Here is a 20732-nt window from a genome sequence, read left to right as displayed (position 1 = left end):
TTACAATGCATAGAGTTAGAATCATACAAGGAAAGATAATCTCTAGATTCTTCTAATTAAACCCTATTACCACTAGGTCAAGTAACCTACTCCCCACGAGAGAGAGATTACTTACTAAAGGTTATAGTGGAGACACCAGATGTATACTCTGTAACCTCCAGTTAGAAGATGTGACACATCTTTTCTGTATGTGTCAAATAGCTTCAACTATTCCTTCAGGTCCACCATTTCATTTACAAGCTACCCTACTGCCATCGATCAACTTTAAGGATTGGATGTTGGAACGGGCATTAACTCTAAGCTCAGATCTTTTTGCACGTTTAATGATGATAATATGGGCCCTTTGGAAGAACAGGAACAATGTGCTCTGGGCAGGAACCAGGCAGACAGCTCAAGATGTCATATTAAGCATTTTTGCATGGTGTGATGAGTATCAGAGAGCTCGAGGTACTGTGAAGCAGCCTCACAAACAACCAAGAACAAGATGGAAGCCTGCTGAAGATGGGGCCTTCAAACTGAATGTGGATGCAGCCTTCTTACCTCAACAAACCACAGGTGGAATAGGGGGAGTGTTAAGGGATGTCTCAGGAAATTTTGTTGCAGCTTTTGCAAGACCAGTTCAGCATGCTGCATCTCCTAAGCAATGTGAACTTTTAGCCATTAGAGCAGGAGTAGATTTTCTGGTTTCCCTTCAGCAGGCTGTCATCGAGAGTGATAGTACAGTGGCTATTGCTGAAGCTCTCAGCCCAGATCACAGCATGTTAGCTAATGGAGGTTTAATAGATGATATACAATGTGCCATGCAATGCATCCCCAGCATTCGCATTTGCTATCAACCCCGATCTAGTAATTTGGTAGCACATAGATTGGCGGGAATAGGTTTTGAGGCAAACCACAACTCTGTATGGTTGGGACTAGTCCCTCAATGTATTCGTGATGTTCTCAGTCACGATCTCCAATACCTCACTTGAGGTTTTTTATCAATAAAAGTCCTTTGTTCAAAAAAAAAAAAAAGTAACCTAGAGTTTGGGCCAAACACAAATAGAGATATCCTTAAACAAAACAAAATATATGTAGCAATTTTCTCCACATTATATTCTGTGGAATAACTTCTCACGTAATTATCCACACCTATAGGATGTGTTTGGAGTCTAGTATAATTGTATGATATGAGTTAGGAAAACATTAAAATTATAAAGGTCATCCTATGGATCATTAAGATTTAGTTACGCTCACGTAAACTTAGCATGGAAGAGAAAAAATGAAACCGGTCGACTTGAAACATAAATCGAGATTGACACAAATCCTGCATACACAGTATTAATCTAGCCAAGCTGAACCTGATCGGTTAGTTCATGCTGCTCCACCAGACTTGTATACATGCATATGCTCTATATACCAATAGCTAGCTAGGCTAAAAGACAAATGTATATAGATGTGGAGCCACGATGGCGATGGGATACTCGACCAACTTTTTTTTTGTTTTTCCTTCAAAAATCTCGAGCGGGTGATATTTCAATAAATTTTATGTATACAGCTTTGGTTTCTATCTTAAATTTTACTTTTATGTCACGTTTGGTTAATTAGCAGAAAGTAAGCATTAAGAAAGTTTTCTTTCTTGCTCAGTTGCTTGCGTTTGGATTTGGAATGAACTACTTTCTCTCATTTTTTCTTTGCATTTATTAATCACAAAATATTATTTTGTTGCATTAATTACAAATTTTTCAACAACTTTCCTAATAACTTTACTAATGTTACTAAACATCGAAATAGAAAGTTTTGGAAAATTTCATCTCCCTTCCTATGGGAAAGACAAAGAAATTATTTTCCTTTCTGTGAACCAAACGAGACCTTACAGGAAGGGTGTAATAAGGTATTTGATTGAATACCGGTTAGAGGCATTTCATAAATTGTGTTGGGACGTAATACGTACCAAAGTGCAAGTATTTAGATCTATCTTGCACTACACTCATTAGTAAAACAAATTTTTATATATCTTACTACTGTATGTACAAGTTATATATATCTCCAGATATGCTAAAATTACACTTGTGGAGTATCATACTGATGCTAATATGAATGTTTCAATCAATGAAATCCATAAAGCATATAGTGTGCGTTTAATATATCCATAAATTAACCCTAAACTCCAAAAGGTATATATATATATATATATATATATATATATATATATATGCAAAGGCACGGTAGGCACCGACGGTAAGACAAAGTGACAAACTCAGAAAAATTCTGGTGATATCTAGCAAAACCGATCTGTACGTGAAATCGATCAAACCCCTTTCTCTATGGTCAAAAAACGCACACGGTGCGTGCGTAGCTTCCGGTTGAATGTTCTTTTTCAAGAAAAGGAGACAATGCTCCTCTAAGTCTCTAACAGATTTCCTGCATGGCATTAATTGCATGATCCATCGAGCAGATCGATTATAGTATAATATATATAAGCTTGTAACGTCTACCATATATGATATATATCAAAATATAGGAGCTAGCGGTGCACTTTCATCGATTCCATAAAATACTTACGTATGACTTCATGGGTCGGCATCTCTTCCTCTCCTTTATAAACAGCTCGCAGTTCCAGCCATAGACGTTCACTACAGTAAATTTAAAGTTGACTGCAATACGTACTTAAGTCATGGCTCGGATAGTACTGTTAATCTCTGCAGCCTTTGTTCTTTTGATAAGTTTAGCCCTCTCCTCAAGCACGTCGCCTCCTCCTATCAAACAAGTTTCTCCACCGTTACCTACCATTGGTGGTGGTGGTGGAGGTGGAGGCGGTGGCACCAGTTCGGGTCCAGGCAGCGAAGGCTCTGGTTTTGGTTCCGGCACTGGGTCCGGCCGTGGAAGTGGTGGCGGTGGAGGAGGAGGTGGAGAAGGCGGTGGAAGTGGCAGGGATGGCGGTAGTGGCTCTGGCTATGGAAGTGGCAGTGGCTATGGCGGAGGCGGCGGTGGTGTTGGAAGTTCTGGAGGATTTGATGCTTTCCCGGGCTTCCATTAATTATTAGATGGATTTAAATGCTCTATATGTGTTTGCTTCGTCAAGTAGTGTTGTCCGGGTATGATCTAGGCTTCTACAATGCCATAGTGAATAAATCAGTTCTTGTTTGAATTAATTTCATGTTTGTAGGCGGTTTTGGTTTTTACTTCTTTTTTTATTTTAATAAAATAAGTGCTTGTCAAATAAGTGCTTGTGCACTCACTCTCAAGACTTGATTAATGAAATTGTAGAATAAAAGAGGTGAATTCTCTTACAAATAAGTCGAGTCGCTCCTTTGTTGATGGACAATTCTTAGCTTCACCCCTAGGCTGAACGAACATATTCACCCCCATTATCGATTAATATACTTTTAATTCATAAATTTATAATCCAATGGTCCATAATAACTTTATAATTTTCTAATCCAACCATTCATATTGTATAACGTAATACAAAAATTAGCTCTGTAAAAAATCAATCAAATTGAAGACATTTTAGTTATTCATTTCTACGAAATACATGGATGGTTCATCATAATAGTAGGAAGTGTTGTTAAAACCATCCATTTGTTTGATTTAATTAGATAATTAAACGATTTCTGATTCGATTGATTTTTTACAGAGATGATCTTTAAAGACTAATTTAAGATATGTACCATTGGATTATAAATTTATTAAGTAAAAGTATGTTAATCGACAGTGGGGGTGAATATGCTCGTTTACCCAACAGATGAACCGAATAATTGTCATTTGCTGATAGTTCTATTTGGGATCAATTTCATATTAATGTCACTGTAAGCTTTGATAACTTAAGATTTAAGAATTAGTTGCTCGCACGACTGACTTTTTTATAATTTAATCTTTTCCATAATAAGAAAATATAACAAAGGTAAAAAATTGTTGGAAAGGTTGTCATCGAAAAGGAGGGATGTCAAGTAACATTTCACTAAAGTCATTTCTTTTTGTCACATCAAGAGAGAGACTAATTTCCTAGCTGATGCCATTGCCAAACTTGGCCATCACCGACAAGCTCGGAGCTGGAATCGATCTCTCCCACTATCGGATTCCACAACTTGGGTTTTAGTTGTGTGTGTGGTTTTTTTTTTTGTTACAAGCGGGACCTAAAAGGCCCAAACAAAAACAAAGAAAAGGCTAACATGAGACAGTTCTCCTAGTTCTAGTTACAATAGCAAGATCATCAAGAAAGGCTTCAGTAGCATGGATAGGAGGATCCATAAAAGTGATGAGACCAGGCTCATGATCAATGCTGCATCTAGCCAAAGCATCCGCTGTCATATTACACTCACAGAAGATGTGCATAAGCTGGACATTCTGCATAGTGGCCATAAAGTTGTTGCATCCAGCAAGCAGAGATCCAAGAGGGTGGGTAGAAAGGTTTTGCTGCTGCACTAGCTGGACAAGAACAACAGAGTCAGATTCAATTTCCAGCTTGGGGATGTGCAGGCTTGAGGCTAACTTTAACCCATAGAAAAGACCCCCGACTTCAGCCTCCAGAATCTCACCAACCCCTAAGTTGATTTGGAAGCCACTCACCCAACTCCCAGTGTGGTCCCTGATGACTCCACCAGCCCTAATTTTACTAGAAGCAGAACTTCGAGTTCCATCTACATTTAGTTTGTAAAAATTTTCTGGAGGTCTCTTCCAACAAAGTCTGATGAGACTGTACATATTGGAACTGCTTGTCTTATAAATGGCATTTTCCACTCCACAACGTAATCCCATATAAGTTTATCAGGGCATGTAGGCATAGTAAATGACACATCAAAGACTTGCATATTTCTCCACTTCCAGATGAACCAACAAATAAAAACAAAAATATTGCACCATTTGATATTATTTTTTATGATAGTATGACAATGCAGTTGAGCAAGAATCCAACTGTTCCAATCCAAAGTGAATGAGTTGAGGATAGTACCAGGTTTAATGAAGCATTTCCAGATTACCATGGATCTGGGGCAGTCTCTGAATAGATGGAGTAGGGTTTCATCAGCAATATTGCACAAAGGACATGTAGAAATAGTAGTGAAACCACGAGTAGCACGCTGATCATTGGTGAGAATTTTCTTATGCAGAACAGTCAAAAGAAAGGTTTTTAACTTGGGGGGAGTATCAAGCTTCCAGATCAATTTCCAAAGAGGGTTCTGAGGCCTAGAATAATCAAAGATAGAGTTGTATGCAGATTTGACAGTAAAGCATCCATTAGAAGTAGGTCTCCAGATTAGAGTATCCATACCACAACCATCAAAACCAGTAGGAATGCTGATTACATGCTTAATGATATCACAAGGAATTACAGTAGATAGGAGGTGCAAATCCCAACCAGAATCATTCCAAAAATCACAAACATGAGCATTAGTGTTAATATTTGCAGAGGAGAGAGCAAAGTTGATGAGGGCAGAAGGAAAAAGCCAGTGATCATACCAGAATCTGATTGTCTTGCCATCCCCAACTCTCCATTTTAAATTCTTTCTGAGCATAGAAGCCCTAAAAGCAATACTCCTCCGAGTACTCGAGCAGTCAGGAGGGGGCTTATAAGTCTCATTAAACAGACTACAATTGTGAAGATACTTTTTGGAAAGCATATTAGCCCATAAACCAGCATCATGTTGGAATAATCTCCAGCTAACCTTGGCAAGCATGGCCTGGTTCATGTCAGAGGTTTTCTTGATTCCCAACCCACCAAGTTGTTTAGGTTGGCAAATAGTGTCCCAGCTCACCAAGTGCACTTTTTTCTTGTCCTGAGTATCTCCCCAAATGAAATCTCTGTTTAACTTATCAATCCTGTCACAAAGACTTAAAGGCAACTTGGCAGTTTGCATGGCATACACAGGGATGGAGGAAGTGATAGATTGGACAAGTGTTAGTCTTTCTGCCAAACTTGGAACCTTACTCTTCCAACTAGAAAGCCTACCTTGAACTTTGTCAAAAATCCCATCATATGTATGCTTATTCACCTGAGAGTAAATGAGAGGCATGCCTAAGTACTTGCCAAGATCATTAGTCAGAGGAGAACCACAAATATTGCTGACTCTAGAAGCAGTCATCTTACAAGTATTGGGAGAGCAGTAAATGAGAGATTTTTCATAACTAACTGTTTGACCAGATAAGGAGCAGAAGATATCAAGGCACTTTTTTAACACATAAGCTTGATGGGGGGAGGCCTCAGCAAAGAGCATTAAATCATCAGCAAAAAATAGGTGAGATATTTTAGGCCCAGCTTGAGAAGCTCTAACAGCTTTCCAATGACCAATATCATCAGTAGATTGAATAAGATGGGATAACTTTTCCATGCATAAAACAAAGATGTAGGGTGACAAAGGATCACCCTGTCTAATGCCTCGATGAGCTTGGAAAGAATTAGTCAATTCACCATTAAAACAAATCTGAAAGCTAGTAGAGGTAATGCATTGTGTTACGTCCCGAACCTAAATTTACCGATTTACTTGGCATTTGGATGGTATACGACAACTACTTTCACTTGTTACCTTGTTTCGGTACTTTTAGTGGCCCTAAAAGTTGACTTTTAGTTCGGGTCAAAATTTGAGAAAATTTTCTGCATGAAAGTAGTAGAGGACGTTAAACCAAGCGCGTGCATATGCGATACATAAAAATTGGAGTTCGTATACAAAAGTTATGGCAAAAAAAGGTTGAAGTTACTGTTCACGGTAACTTTCTATATATATGGAAAGTTACTGTGGTAGCTTCCATTTTTGGAAACTACCCACTCGGTAACTCTATCATTTTCTCTTTCCTCTTTCCCGACCTCTCTCTCCCTCTTCTTTCGGTCTTCCATTGTCTCCGTCGAGATTGGCGTCGTCTGGCCACCAGAAGGAGAGCCCCGATGGGTGGTTGACGCGGTTTCTCATCGTCTTCACGGCTGTGGCCATGGGTGATGGTGTTTTGGTCGGAAAAGTGAGATCGAAGCCCAAATGCCTGACGGTTCCATTTGACTAATTCCAGCGATTTCTTCCAATTCCGGCTGTCCCTGGTGACAATTCCGGGTCAATCGAAGCGCCTCAAGGCAGTGATCACTTCCCCTAAGGCCATTAACTCCAATTTTCATCGTAGAGGGAGAATCAAGGAGAAACCCGAACCTAGGGTTTTGAATTTTCTGGAAAAATTTCACCGGCTGATTTCGTGCACTTAAAGGTAAAATTGGAATGTGTTGTAGTTGAGAAAATTGTTGGGTCTGTTGTGATGTTGCTGCTGTCAAAATTTGATGGCCATCGGTGGTGGTGGCCGGTGGCGCGTGGGCCCCACGTGCCGCCACTGTGGGTGGCGCGTGGAGGAGCGTAAGGCAGGTTTTTGGCTTCGGTTTTTAGCCTATTAAATTCTATAATTGCTGTAGAACTTGAAATTGTGATGTCGGTGAAGATTGGAGAAGTTTTGAATTGATTCCAAATATTCCGAAGTTTGGGATGTCGATCATTGAATTACGAGAATCCAACTGTCAGATTTCTCTCGATTCTGCCCTAGAACCTTTACTCTAATGAGTTGGTATTAGGGGTGAAGTTGGATTAAATTGGGAAAGAAATTGGAAGTTTGATTTAGGAGGATAAGATATTAGAATCGTATGTAATTGCCGAATTGTTATTCACGAATTATACTTATGTACAGGGCGACGTACCGAACTATTGCTCGACGAAGGAACTTATACACGTGGTCGCCTATATAGTACTGTGAGTGGACGTTTGTTTTAAATAATGATGCATACATTGATTTTCTCGAATTAATGCTTTATTTAATTATCATATTACTTTTCGAGCATCTGAATTGATTTCTGAATTTGATTTCGGTTTATCTCGTGCTTTTGCTTTCAATAATGATTTTAAGAGATTAATTATGATTTATCTCGGTATGACTTTTGGAAATGGATTTTTGAATATATGATTATTATTTGGAAATATGATTTACGTGATTTTTCGACGATTTATTTTACCGAGATGATCTCCGGATTTCATATTATATTTAGTAGTCAATTTTTAGATACTCTGGAATATTATTGGAAATGAGATTTTTCCAAAGGAATTTGTGCTCGTACTAATTTCCAGGATTGGTTCTGAATTTGAGAATATTTGGCGTGCGGGGTCACGTCACTTGAATATACTTATTGTTTTCTCGTGAGATATTGGGGAAGCTTTATGGATTTTCTGGTTTTCGATTGTTTTTCCTCACCATACTCGGGTCATTCGATTAGGTCTCCTCCTCACTTACTTTGTGTTTGTGAGTGGCAGTTGAGGTAGCTTATTCTCCTCCTCACGTGGGTGGCAGTTGAGGTTATTAGTTCACCTCCTCGCACAATCTATATGTGAGTGGCAGTCGAGGGTAGGTAGAGCCTAAGGGGCTCCTTTACCCGTATGGTGATATCTCTTCCCCATATCCTATTATTACTTGACTAGCGGGGCATAGTCTAATTTATCTTAACCAGCGGGGCTGGTAGGTTTTCACGAGATTTTGCGTTTAAAGAAATATATTTTATAAACGTTGCATGCATCGAAGTTTTATAAATTTAAATAAGTGGGAAAGTATTCAAGTTTGCTACTTTTAAATCATCTTAATTATTTATTTTTGTCCACTCACACTAACGTGTTTTTCAATACTTTCCGCTGGGCCCTTCGGTTTCAAATGCCCAGTTTGCAGGCTAGATTAGTTGAGGTCGGGCGTACATGGAGTTGAGACATAGTTATCACTGCTTCCACATTGTAGGATTTGTCGATCCTTTATCCTCTTTACTTTTTATTCTATTATACCTTCTATTTTAGAATTGCTTTGATGACCGTGGAATTAATGTTATTAAGTTGAGATTTGTGTATTGTGAATTGGAGTTGTGATTTGGGGAGCAGGGTGGCTCTTGGAGAATAAGGATGGATGATTTAGAAGTGTAAATGTTTTCCTACAGGTTTTGGGTAGCCTACTTTTAGGGGAAGTTCCGCCAAAATTTTGGTAAAATTTCTTCTAAGGGGGGCCCCGCAGGGCCACTTCAGATTTCGGGGTGAAATCCGGGGCGGGTTCTGTCACATTGCATGATCAATTTAACCAAAGAATGAGGAAATTGAGCCTCATAAAGCACCATCTCAATAAAATTCCAGCTAAGTCTGTCATAGGCTTTAGATAAATCAACTTTCCAAGCAAAGAAACCCAACTTTCCACAAGACTTTTTAAACTTGAAAAGCATTTCTTGGGCAATCATGACATTATCAGAAATATGTCTTCCAGGAATGTAACTAACCTGATTAGGGCTGATTAAATGCTACATCAAAGGCCTGATTCTAGCCACAATAATTTTAGAGATCACCTTGTAGATTGTAGAGCACAGACTAATAGGTATGAAATTAGCCATATGCTGTGGTCCATCAATCTTGGGTATGAGAGAAATAATTGTGTGATTGAGTCCAGGAGGAATTGTGCTAGACATGAAAGCTTCACCTCACAGGAGTAAATTTGCCAATGGTGCTAATAAAAGATGGCAGGAAAGCCATCGTAACCAGGAGCCTTCAGTCCACCAATTGAAAAGAGTGAGTCCTTGACTTCCAGAAGAGTAATAGGCCTGCAGATGCTATCTAAGCTTGACTGATCAATAGGAGGGAATAACCATGGGATTAAGAATCTAACATCATCAGAGCAATGGTGAGAGAAAAGATCAGTGAAGAAGTTAACAGCAATCTTTTTCATGGAATCTGAGTCAGTAAACCAGTTACCATTGCTGTCAAAAAGGCCCTCAATTTTGTTTCTTCTCCTTTGAACCAGAGTAGTAAGATGGAAAAACCTAGTGTTTCTGTCACCATCCTGAAGCCATTTATCTCTTGATTTTTGTCTCCAGAACATGTTTTCTTGGTCCCTGAGCGTTTCATATTCTTGGATGAGATCAGCCTCAAGATTAACCAGGAATGGGTTTTCAAACCTGTCTCTTGCCTTTTGAATTCCCCCAATTATGGCTAGGAGTCTCTTTTTCTTATGCATCAGATGGCCAAACACATCTCTGTTCCACTTAGAAAGAGCTGTAGCCAGAGCCTTGACTTTGGAAGAGAAGTCACCAGTCAAAGAACTCCAAGTGTTGGATACAAAATCAACATAGTTATCATGCGAAAACCACATTGCTTGAAAGCGAAAAGGGGCAGCCTCCCTGTTCACAAAATTAGTAGAGAATAATTGCATGATAATAGGATAGTGATCAGACCTGGTTTTAGGCAAGTGTTGGATGAAGGCTTCATCAAAAGTAGCTCTCCAAGAAACATTACAGAAACCTCTATCCAACCTTTCTTTGATTCTATTATTGCTCCAAGTAAAGCAAGAACCATGGAATCCCATATCAATCATAGCATTTCTATTTATCCATTCCCTAAGGCCACCAAAACGGCCAGTGAAAGGACCACAATTTTTATCAGCACAGGAGACTAACTCATTAAAATCACCAATAAGCATCCAAGGAAGATTGAAACTAGCAGAAAGGTGATCTAAGTAAGGCCATAATGAAACTCTAGTAGTGCGAGTCGGGCTAGTATAAACAACAATAAGCATCCAGGAAGGCTTGTCAGAGAGAGTAACTTTAACAGAAATGGATTGAAAATTTTCATCAATGAAGTCAATTTTAATCCTGCTACTATTCCAAAGTAACCAAAGGCCACCAGAGAAACCATCAGCTTCAACTACCCTTGAATCAGAGAAACCAAGCAGTCTAAGACGAGCACAACCTTTAGAAAATTGACACGGGGTTCACAAATAGCTAACATATCAACAGAGTGAATTTTAACAAGGTCTGCAATTACAGATCTAAAGTTCTCACTTCCAGCACCTCGAGCATTCCAAAATAAAGTTTTAAACATTGAGAATGCAAAGAATGAGAGGTTAAGCATCTCAAGATCAGGCATCAACCATACCCTCCCCATGTTGGGAAGGTAGGGTATCATCATTGGTCATCATGCTATTAGCAGTAAAGGACTTTTCCACAAATGTTTCAGAGTCCATATCAAGAGATGAGGTGCTAGCCTTGTCCCCAATGGCCTCCTCAGGAGGACAATGCCCAATGATGGCCGCAATTCCATCTCCTAAAGCATTGCTTCCCATATTTTCAAAGGAGAGCTTTTTGAAAATGTGAGAATTATGCTTAGGACCAGAAACAACCACGCTTTTGGATTTTCTTTGGTACTGAAGATCAGTTCTAGAGCCACTAGAATTTTCAACATTAGACACATCTTTCATAGGGATTCTAGAGCTACCTTTAGTCTTTAGAGATATAGTCTTATCATTGTGAGTATTAACTTTCACAGAGGAAGAATGGTTACCAAAGGGGCCAAATTTCCCGACAGAGGTATGGGTAGTAGCAGCAATCTTGGTTTTGGTAGGCTCATTGTTCATAGGAACTGTCTTATTCTTCTCTTGAAGGCTTTTCCAAAGTTTCACAATGGGAGGACTACTATCAGAAGAGTTATTCTCAATGGTCTGCTCAGGCAACTCAGAGTCCTTGCCACTTTTCTCCTGCAAAACAGCAAATCTGGAACCACTGCCATTACTATTTTTCCTAGCTCCACCAGACTCTCCATTCTTCTTTTTATTCCTATAACTCATCAACATCCAAGGTCCCATGTCTTCTTTAATAATGTCACCTTGTCTCTGAGCATTCACATCTTGCGGCATTGTAGAAACATTCATCTCAGGTGGAGAAGATGTCTCATCACCAGAGGAATGAGATAGAGCAGTAGCATTAAAAGTGTTCAGATTTTTGTCAGCTTCACCAGTATCATTCTTAATTGAGAGACACTTGTCTTTTGAATGGCCAAAGAAGCCACACTCAAAGCATATGAGAGAGATGCCTTCATAAACCACATTATAAGCAACGGATTCCACTTCAACAAAAGGACGTAGAGGCTTAGATAGATCAACCTCAATGCAAATACGAGCAAACTGCCCTCTTGCCTGACCAATTGTGAGTTTGTCCGCTTTGACTACATCACCCAGGATTTTTCCAATTCTAGCCACAGTATAGTCCTTGAAAAATTTGACAGGCAGACCAAAAATTCTGACCCACAGAGCCATCTTTCCAATCACTTCATTCATGGGATCAAAATCAGGTCTCCATTTTCTAACAATCAGAGTCTGCCCAACAAGGATCTAAGGACCTCCACAGAGAGCATAATTTAGATCTTCCTCCAAATTAAACTTGACAATGAAGAAATCATTAGGTAAATCGATGAGTTGCCACCCCCCTTTCACTTGCCATTTCCTTCTTAATCCTCTTAGCATAAAATCAAATGTGTTTGTGGAGTTAGGTTTCCCCATGAGTTTAACGATCACAACACAACGCCAATCATAGTCAAGCTTATTATGAACCTTATCAGAAAAAGTAACATTTTGTCCATGCTTACCCAAGGAGTAGGAGCAGTCTTCGTCGGTGAATTCGAAGTCTTCAGTCATAGTCTGCCGGTAACGATCGATCGGGTTTTTGAGAGTCCCGGCATAGGTCATCTGAGGTTGCAAAGTAGGTGAAGGATGAATCGAAGAATCAAGATCCTCCATCCGAAGAGCCTCCAAGTCGGAGCTGATGTCACCACCATTCTTCACACGTTTCCTTTGCATCGTCGTGGAATCAAGGCCTCCGCCACTTCCAGGAGGAAGGGCGGAGAAGACGAAAGCCGGGGTAGCCACCAGGGAGATCAGGTAGCCAAAGAGAGGCGGAGAGATTGAGAGGGAATGGACCAATCGGAGACGAAGATGAGTAGCAGATCGGTTTTGGGGAAGGCGCGTGAGGCGCGTTCCAGCAAGACCACGATAGCGAGATTATTTACTTTAGTTGTGTGTGTGGTTTTCAGTTGTAGTTTTCTTCTGCCTTTCAAAAAAAAAAAAACAAATCTTGTTGGGGCGGTGGACTAGAATTTGAAACAATGTGGGCCGAACCGTGAAATGGGCTTCCTAGTGGACTACGGATAATATTGGAAAAAAGAAAACGAATATGACTTTGCCCTCTCACAGATAAAAGGCGGGAATACTCGGCTCCAGAAAAGAGAATAGCCCCAACCTACAAAAATCAAATCAGCAGAATTGCAGAGAGTGAGAGAGTAAGAGAAAATGGAGGGAGGGAGCTCAGAATTGCAGAGCATACAAGACGCCATCAGATCCTCAGATGTAAGCAATTCCAAATTTCCATTTCCATTTCCATTTCCATCTTTCAGTAATTTCAATTCGAAAATCTTAGGGTTTCAGTCACTTCAATTCAATTTCTTCTACTCTTTTCTTAGGGTTTCATAGTTTGCCCACGGCATTAGTGAGCTAGATTTCGAACAGAACGGCGTAGATAATTTGGATTTTGTGCTAAATTTCGAACTGCATCGACGAGTTTATCTATAAATTTAATTAATTTATTTATTTTGTCTTCAAAATTTCCCGTTGCTTAAATCGTGTTGTATTTTTTAGTTTATTCGGTTTTTGGATTGGAAATTTGTGTTATGCAGGTGGTGGAGAATCGGATTGAATTACTTAAGAAGCTTGGCGATTTGAAAATAACAAAGAAGTCTGAATTGGCTTCCCTTGCCGAGTGTTTGACAGTATCCTAATTCAATGTTATTTTAATTTTTGATTAAATTTTTATATTTCCGTAATTTTTCGATATGAAAGATCACTTTCCTAAATGTTATATTTCATTAGATGACTGGAAGTGGTAGATTAGAGATTCAGTGCTTAGCACATTATCTTTAGGTTGTGCTTATCCACATTCTTTCAACTCCCTCTTCTGACTTGTTAATAAGGGTCTCTGAGAATTTTTTTGGCAGCGGTTCACTTACTTGTGGATTTGTAAAACAAAAATTATTCAAAGTTAACATGCTGGCACAATGGAAAGATTTCAGTGCTACTTTGATGTGGTTTTGCTAAAGGTCATTATTCGATATGTAATCCTCCAATAAACTGTTTTACTAGATACTTATTTGGTCCATTGTTTTGCACTTAACAACAAGCTCGATATTCTGGGAGGAGTATACTTGCTTGGATTTAAGCCAGTGCATGTTAAATAGCGCTATATTACAGGTGGCTGCGAAGCACCTAGAATCAGACACATCCAACTGTCTAGCACATTTCCTTGTCCTTGGGACCAAGGTGTGTGTGTGTGTTATTTTTTGATGCATGGTGCTCGAATAAAAGACAGGTATATCAATTGTTTTTCTTACTGTGAACTTGTGGTGCTGAATATCTTGAACATTACTTATCTATCAGGCAAGCATATGGTGTGGAAAGCACCTAAAAATGACTCTTATGTCAACCGAGGAATCTCAAGAAGAAGAGCACGAGAACCTGTTCTTTCAGGTAGTTGTTGGTGATACTGTCCTTATTCTTATTTCCTTAAAGAAAGATATGTTGCATCTTATATTAAAGATACTTTGTGCTTAGCCTGAGTACTGAATTTTGACACATTTCCTTACGTGGGGACTTTTCACGTAAGGAATGATTACGTAGATGTATTAAAATTCAAAATTGTTTCTATTAGCTTGTATTTTGTTCTTGAACCACTCCTACCTGGGTTTGCATATGATATTAATTTCTTTAATGGTTTATCATGCATTGCATTTACTCTTCTAGTTGCTGGTCTTTTAGGTAATATTCGAAGTGTAAATGCTAGGCAACCATTAGAATGTGAAAGCTTAAGCTATTAGGGAATGTACATGATATTAAGACCTCCCTTCATGGGCATCCCCATCCTGCACATTTAGAGGTAGACAAATCCAGACAAACATAAACATATTGGTGCAACCTCACTGTGCAAGTTGCAAACCAACAATTAAGATGGTAATGGGTTTTGAGGTTTCAAACCCTGGAGCTCCTGCAATCAGAGTTCTGGTTGATGCTTGGGAAAAATTAGTATCAAGCTAACGATTAATACATACTCAATAAAAAGAGTTAGCAGATTTCTGAGGTGCTTACATCATCCGTCTTCTGCATTATACGAAGCATGTCTTATTGATATCTTGTACTCATTTCACAGCTGTTTCTGGATCTGCTGAGCTTTTTGAGGGCTTGCTTTTCAGCTTTGGCAAGATACCCTGTTTCTGTTGAGAAGATGACAGTGGATGTAGTTGAAACATTCTTTGATGAAGAGTTAAACTTGATCAAAGATTCTATATCAGAGATAAAGGTACTAATTTATCTGATTGCATGTCTTGTGCTATTTGTTTTGGATAATTTGTTATAATATCAGTACTTTGTTTTCTTCTATATAATGTGTTACCACTCCTATACTAAGAGGTCAGAAGTTTTTTTCTAGTGAACTATTAAAGACAAGGACACTTCAATTTTTCATTTTTATATGAAATAAGATTTTTCTCTTTTCTATATTCTAAAGTGAGTTAGCTATTATATATTATCTTTTTGAAAATAATTTTGTTAACAGTAGCCCTACAGGACTGCCCAGTGTTTTTCAAGGCTAAATTCAGTGCTACTGCTGCATACTTGATGAGTTGGTGGACTTGTGAGATTTATTGCTTCTTTGAATGAGCCAAAATCTAATGTTGAATTGTTTTTGTTATAGGTTAGGCTCAAATTTACCTATGATGCATTGCATAAGTGAATTACTTATGATTCATGGACATGACACATGGCAACAAAAATGGAAAAATCTTAGAAATCAGGAAATGACATTGTGAGGACATGAAAGAATATGTTTTAATTAGTTACTCCATAAAATTTGATGATACTCCCTAATTTTGCTTTTTTCAAAGGTTCAAAAATTTTGAAATAAGAAAGCAAAAACCTCACTGCGGTGAAAATGTTCAGGCATGTTTGATTCTGTTTTTCATTCTTTCATTTCCTTTTGAAAGAAAAATAAATAAAAAGGAGTTAAAGAAAGAGATAGGAGAGGGAGCATGTGCTTCAGAAATAGGTTTATCCAATATTTTGTTGTCATTATATCTGTCCATAAGCAGTGTGCCACTCATCTCTGGCTTAATGTTTTGGTTTTCATGCTCGAGGAAGTCTCATGCAAGTCACAGGAATGTTTAGCACTTGTCTCTAATTGGTGCACACGCATAGTGTGTTGCAAGTTCTGTCTGTGTTTATGAAAATAATATGTTTAAATGTCCCTTATGAAATTATGAACGAATGGTTTTCTCTAATAGTATGCAAATGGGGCTAAAGAAGTGCAGTAAATAAATCAAGGTTCTGCCGAGGATTGGTAAAATGGCTTAAAGTTTAATATTGGAGAGTTTCTTAATCATCCTGTTTCTAGTAATGGCAAGTTTATATCCTTGAATGTGTCTTGTAAACTTGTCTGATGTTAGTCTTTCAACTTGAGGGCATGAAAGGTTTGGAAATGGTAAGTTAAACCACAGATTATGGTGAAGATTTAATTTTTAGCATCCTGAATTTTCGTAAATATGATTTCCATTTGGTCAACTTATATTATGTTTTCTTGGACATACACTATTTAGTTTTACTTATCTAAATTGAACAGTTGTAGATCAAGTGGTCCAAAATTTTTGGACACTATTTACTATCTATTTGATAACCCTGTTCATAACTCTCACTTGGGCCATTCCACCATCTAAATGCAGAGAATTCAGTCATTTGTATCAGAAGAAGTAGTAGTAAAGGTCACACAGGAGGTCATTGATTCTGTAATAAGACTGTGTGGAGCATATGCCCGAGCTTTGAATTGGGAGTCTTGGGAAGAAAAACTCGAGAGGGATAAAACTGACATGGACTTTGAAGGGGCCAATAGTATGAATCATGTTATTAATGTAACAAAGTGTACAATAGAAAAACTATGTGAGATGGGCTTTATTGCAGCTAATAATGGCGGAAGTCTGGTACCGATTATTAATATGTCGTGGAAAGGTGTGGTCACTTTGCTTCAGCTCGGTGATGGGGTATTAGCAACAAAGGTGAATGTAGCAGCTCTAATATCAAATCTAATCTCATTGGTTAATGAATCTATAAGACATGCAGCTGAGGCATGGTTTTCATCACTGAAGGAAAACATCTCTGTGTCAGAAGCTAGAAAGGCATTTCTTCCTGTAAAGTTTTATTTGGTTAATGCAGTAAAAATATCTTCCCTATACCCATATCAAGCATATCTGGTGCAAAGTGAGATAACAAAATGTATCCTGATGATGTCAACCTTAAAGATTTCATTGAGCAATGAAAAACTGTTAAAAACTGCCAGTGATGTTTTCACAGAACTCTTGGAGAAGACATCCTTGGATTTGCTTATTGCTCTACTGAACTCAGTTCAAGTGAAGCGGGAGCTCAAGGTTGAGATTCTAGACTATCTCTTCGGTGAAGGAAGCTGCACAAATTCTGTTGCTGGAGATCCGACTACATGTGGGGAAGCATTGCCCGGAGAAAGGACCTTCTTGATTGGCCGTGTTTCATTGTTTCTTAATTTTCTGAGATTTTCTCTCGATCTTGACGACGATGTAAAGCTTGGGATTGCTGGAAAGCTTGGTTGGTTCTTTGATATGTTAGTAAATGAAGAGGTATATTCTTCCATTCTTCTTTTGCAAGTTCCTGTGCTATATGGTTCTGGAAAAACTGTGGAAGTTGTCCGGCAGCCTTTGTTTTCTTCTCTTTTGAATGCATTGCAAATCTACATGCTTGTGGTTTCTTCTGGTCCTGCTTGGAGGGAGTTGGAGTCTTTTCTTCTTGAGAATTTATTTCACCCCCACTTTCTTTGCTGGGAGATTGTAATGGAACTTTGGTGCTTTATGGTTCGCCATGCTGAGTCTGGGATGGTGAGTGGCATTGCTGGTAAACTTTGCTCATTAATGAAGTTGGTGGCATCTACTGAATCTGTTCTTGTAGCTGATTCTGCTCTGAGAAAAGTGGCAAGGTCAATCAGCATAATTCTTACTTTTGGTGCACAATCTATGGTAGACCAGGTTTACATGGCCATTGTACGTGATGAGGGAACCCAATTGTCATCAGTTATGCGTCTGGCGTTGTTCATGGAGGGCTTCCCACTGAATTTACTGTCAGACAAGATGAAAAGAATTGTGACGCAAAGGATAATTACTGATTACTGTCTCTTCATTGAAAATTTTGATGAGAAGTCAATGAAATCTCTTGATTGTGGTCTTTTTGGGGCCCCAGTTTTTGCTTTGTCAGCTTCGTTGCAGTCTCTGTAAGTAATTACATTCCTGTATGCATGATACTTGGTAGTAAGCTTTTTCAGTGTGCATAATATAAGCCATTCAAATCTTTTGGGGAATTTTGGATAAATTACTAGGGTTAAGGAAGCTCCCCAAGCTGTAGGCTATGGGGTGGATCCTCTAGTTCAAAGTCTAGGAGTTTTGAATATTCAGAGCATTTTAACTGAGTGATTTTGTGCATTTCAACATCATATGAATAATGTCATTTACCTATGATAATAGGTAAAAGTTTCTGTATTCTTTACTCCATTAGTTGCTTTCTGTCAGTCTTTAGTAAAACATATTCATACTTGCTTTCTTCTGCATTCTTTTCTGGATATCATCATCTTCTGTTGTAGTTTTTCAAAATTACTGTGAATCTCTTGTTTCCTCATGACAGTTATTAACAACTTATTAAATGAATATTTTTCTTTCCCTGAAGTCAGATCAGCACATCTGATATCAATGTGAAGACCTTGAAGTTTTTAGTTGCCATCATTCATAACTACAGAGTTTGTGAAGATCAGCTAATGAAGGACCAGTACCGTAAGCTTCTGAGTGAAACATTAGTGATCATCTCAAATATGAAGCACCTATATGCATCTCTTGAAATGGAGAAAGTAATCTGTGAGCTTGAAAACCTGTTTATCTCAGGACCTGCTGTTTCTGATACCCAATTGTATGAATGCAAACCAGATCTGGCTCTTTTCATGGCAGGCCTTGCTCACATGGATATCAAAGAAGCTGATGAAAGTTCAAAGATCTCTGCTCTATGGGATTTGTATCACATGTTATTGGGAGAGCGGCACTGGGCATTTATTCATCTGGCAATTACAGCATTTGGATACTTTTCTGCTCGGACAAATTGCAATAAGCTCTGGAGATTCGTGCCTCAGAATGCAGCGCTTTCCTATGATCTGACTTCTGGAAAGGAGGCAAATCTGGAGCGATTTATGTCTGAGTTCAAGGTTTTTCTTGAGAAGGAAACGGCACTTCTCACAATAACGGCTAGCTCTGACCAGCTTGGTCTGCTTGTGAGGGAGGGTCTAAAACTAAAAGAAATGTTCCAAAAGATTTCAAATGTCGTCGTTGAGACTGCGGAATGTGACTACATGGAAATTGATGGTGAAAAGCAGGCCATGGAGATGAACGGTGGAAAACAATCCAATAGGAAAAGGAAATTTCCTGATGGAATTGAAAAGGGAATGGAACTGCTACAAAGTGGTATGAAGGTTATTGTGGATAGTATTTCTCAGTTGCAGCAAAATGATCAACCCAGTTCCAATGAACTACCCGACAACTTCTTGACCACCTTTTCTCGCCTTGAAGCTGAAATTTCTCAACTAGTTGGCCTGGCTGGTGGTGATTAGGTTGCAATATTGTTCATTGTTGGGAAGTTGTTTTTCAAAGCTTAACGAGTGAGGTACTTGTTCTACTGAATTATTAAACTTGCTTAACTAGTCAGTCTATGTAACCTGTATATATATATAGCCCTAAGGAAGCATTGAGTTTGGCTTTCCTTCACCATTTTTTGCCAACCTCTGAATGTTTGGTTACTACTTTTCGGAAATTACCGCTGTCAATGTTTGTATTTGCTCAATGTCAGATTGTCAATTCATTTCTTATGACAATTACTCTTTTGCTTCAGTTAGCCATTGCCTAGATGCTGAATGAGCAAATTCTTCTTCCGTTTTTTCCGTTTGGCTTCATCAGCTTCCAATTCCATGTAATGCTGGTAATTCTTAACAATACTAGAGGGGAGGCAAAGGAACAGAGCTAGCAGCGGATCAACGGCCAGACCGCCAGAGTGTGAGATGAGAATCCATGTCAATATGCAATAACCTGCTATGCCAAGCTTAATAGAGTCCCCAAAATTCAGCTTCAGGAAGATCCCCTAGATATGCAGAAAAATCCGTATAGTAATAGTTCACGTTAATGTAAACTCTAACATACAAGGATCATTCACAAAGCATTCAGATACAATTACATGCATGCCAATATCACGATCAATCATATCAACGGAAGAAGACCCTTGAGTGTTCATGACGTTGGATGAAGTTGGGGCCGAGTTCTACTTTTTCACTAAAATAGTTCCTCTCCCAAGTTTTTGTACTCGGGTGATAGTGAAAGCAGCTGGGACCTGAGCGGCTGAGCATATATAAGTACTTGCAGAAGATATCTCCCATAAGCAATACATTCTCTATAAATTTTCTTATAATACTAGTACCATAAAGTAAAAAGCTATAGGATTATTTTTCAACATTCCCATTACTTGGTCTCCAAGCAAGGCATACAATTAGTGTTAATTAACTCGATGATAGTGATGTGTTCACAATCTCACATACATTTCTTATAGTTCATAGTTCATACAATACTATCACCACTTATCACATCATACATATATAACATATTTTAAAACTTCCAACCCATCGCACCTTTAAAAAGATATATATATATATATATATATATATATATATATATATATATATATATAGGGCCCTTCCACTATGTGGTTCCTTTTTTGTTTTTTTCTAGGGATATGGCATTAGACCAACTTTTCGACCACATTTCGTCATCTCAACTGTTCAGTTTTTAGGTCATAATGTG

At 38.5% G+C, this 20732-nt stretch overlaps 4 protein-coding genes across 6 annotated transcripts; 3 read left to right on the top strand and 1 right to left on the bottom strand.

The window, feature by feature from the left end:
* Positions 1 to 326: 326 nt before the first annotated feature.
* On the top strand, positions 327 to 971 carry LOC112198828. The gene has a single exon (XM_024339932.1). It carries the CDS (start codon positions 327 to 329, stop codon positions 969 to 971), a length of 645 nt encoding a protein of 214 aa, XP_024195700.1.
* A 1685-nt stretch (positions 972 to 2656) lies between these two features.
* LOC112198827 (glycine-rich cell wall structural protein 2-like) lies at positions 2657 to 3019 on the top strand. The gene has a single exon (XM_024339931.1). It carries the CDS (start codon positions 2657 to 2659, stop codon positions 3017 to 3019), a length of 363 nt encoding a protein of 120 aa, XP_024195699.1.
* Positions 3020 to 9471: 6452 nt separating this feature from the next.
* Positions 9472 to 12051, bottom strand: LOC112198826. The gene is made up of 2 exons (XM_024339930.1): positions 10896 to 12051; positions 9472 to 10709 (listed from the first exon to the last, which is right to left on the bottom strand). Exons 1-2 carry the CDS (start codon positions 12049 to 12051, stop codon positions 9472 to 9474), a joined length of 2394 nt encoding a protein of 797 aa, XP_024195698.1.
* Positions 12052 to 12998: 947 nt separating this feature from the next.
* LOC112196092 lies at positions 12999 to 20323 on the top strand. 3 transcript variants are annotated; one of them, XR_005809097.1, is made up of 8 exons: positions 12999 to 13137; positions 13464 to 13556; positions 13969 to 14103; positions 14221 to 14310; positions 14987 to 15136; positions 16551 to 18118; positions 18568 to 19548; positions 19774 to 20323. XR_005809097.1 is itself a non-coding variant. In XM_024336389.2 (7 exons), the coding sequence occupies exons 1-7, from the start codon at positions 13081 to 13083 to the stop codon at positions 19493 to 19495; spliced, it is 3021 nt and encodes a 1006-aa protein (XP_024192157.1). In that variant the 5' UTR covers positions 12999 to 13080; the 3' UTR covers positions 19496 to 19725. The 3 variants fall into 3 exon arrangements, 2 of the variants coding, with proteins under 2 accessions (XP_024192157.1, XP_024192159.1); XM_024336389.2 differs by lacking the exon at positions 19774 to 20323 and having other exon boundaries at positions 18568 to 19725; XM_024336391.2 differs by lacking the exon at positions 19774 to 20323 and having other exon boundaries at positions 13100 to 13137; positions 13965 to 14103; positions 18568 to 19725.
* The last annotated feature ends 409 nt before the right edge of the window (positions 20324 to 20732 follow it).

This window comes from Rosa chinensis, chromosome 4, assembly GCF_002994745.2.
Source record: "Rosa chinensis cultivar Old Blush chromosome 4, RchiOBHm-V2, whole genome shotgun sequence".
NCBI lineage: Eukaryota > Viridiplantae > Streptophyta > Magnoliopsida > Rosales > Rosaceae > Rosa > Rosa chinensis.
The sequence above is the reverse complement of the archived record's forward strand: the minus strand, read 5'-3'. Positions and strand labels throughout refer to the sequence as shown.

What these genes read in the sequence shown, in the direction of transcription:
- LOC112198828 (XM_024339932.1), top strand. Translation starts at nt 327, where the DNA reads ATGATAATATGGGCCCTTTGGAAGAACAGGAACAATGTGCTCTGGGCA.
- LOC112198827 (XM_024339931.1), top strand. Translation starts at nt 2,657, where the DNA reads ATGGCTCGGATAGTACTGTTAATCTCTGCAGCCTTTGTTCTTTTGATA.
- LOC112198826 (XM_024339930.1), bottom strand. Translation starts at nt 12,051, where the DNA reads ATGGCTCTGTGGGTCAGAATTTTTGGTCTGCCTGTCAAATTTTTCAAG. An exon ending in ACCTTCCCAACATGGGGAGG is followed by an intron (nt 10,710 to 10,895) that starts GTATGGTTGATG and finishes AATTTTCTAAAG; the next exon opens with GTTGTGCTCGTCTTAGACTG.
- LOC112196092 (XM_024336389.2), top strand. Translation starts at nt 13,081, where the DNA reads ATGGAGGGAGGGAGCTCAGAATTGCAGAGCATACAAGACGCCATCAGA. An exon ending in ACGAGAACCTGTTCTTTCAG is followed by an intron (nt 14,311 to 14,986) that starts GTAGTTGTTGGT and finishes CTCATTTCACAG; the next exon opens with CTGTTTCTGGATCTGCTGAG. An exon ending in TCAGCTTCGTTGCAGTCTCT is followed by an intron (nt 18,119 to 18,567) that starts GTAAGTAATTAC and finishes CTTTCCCTGAAG; the next exon opens with TCAGATCAGCACATCTGATA.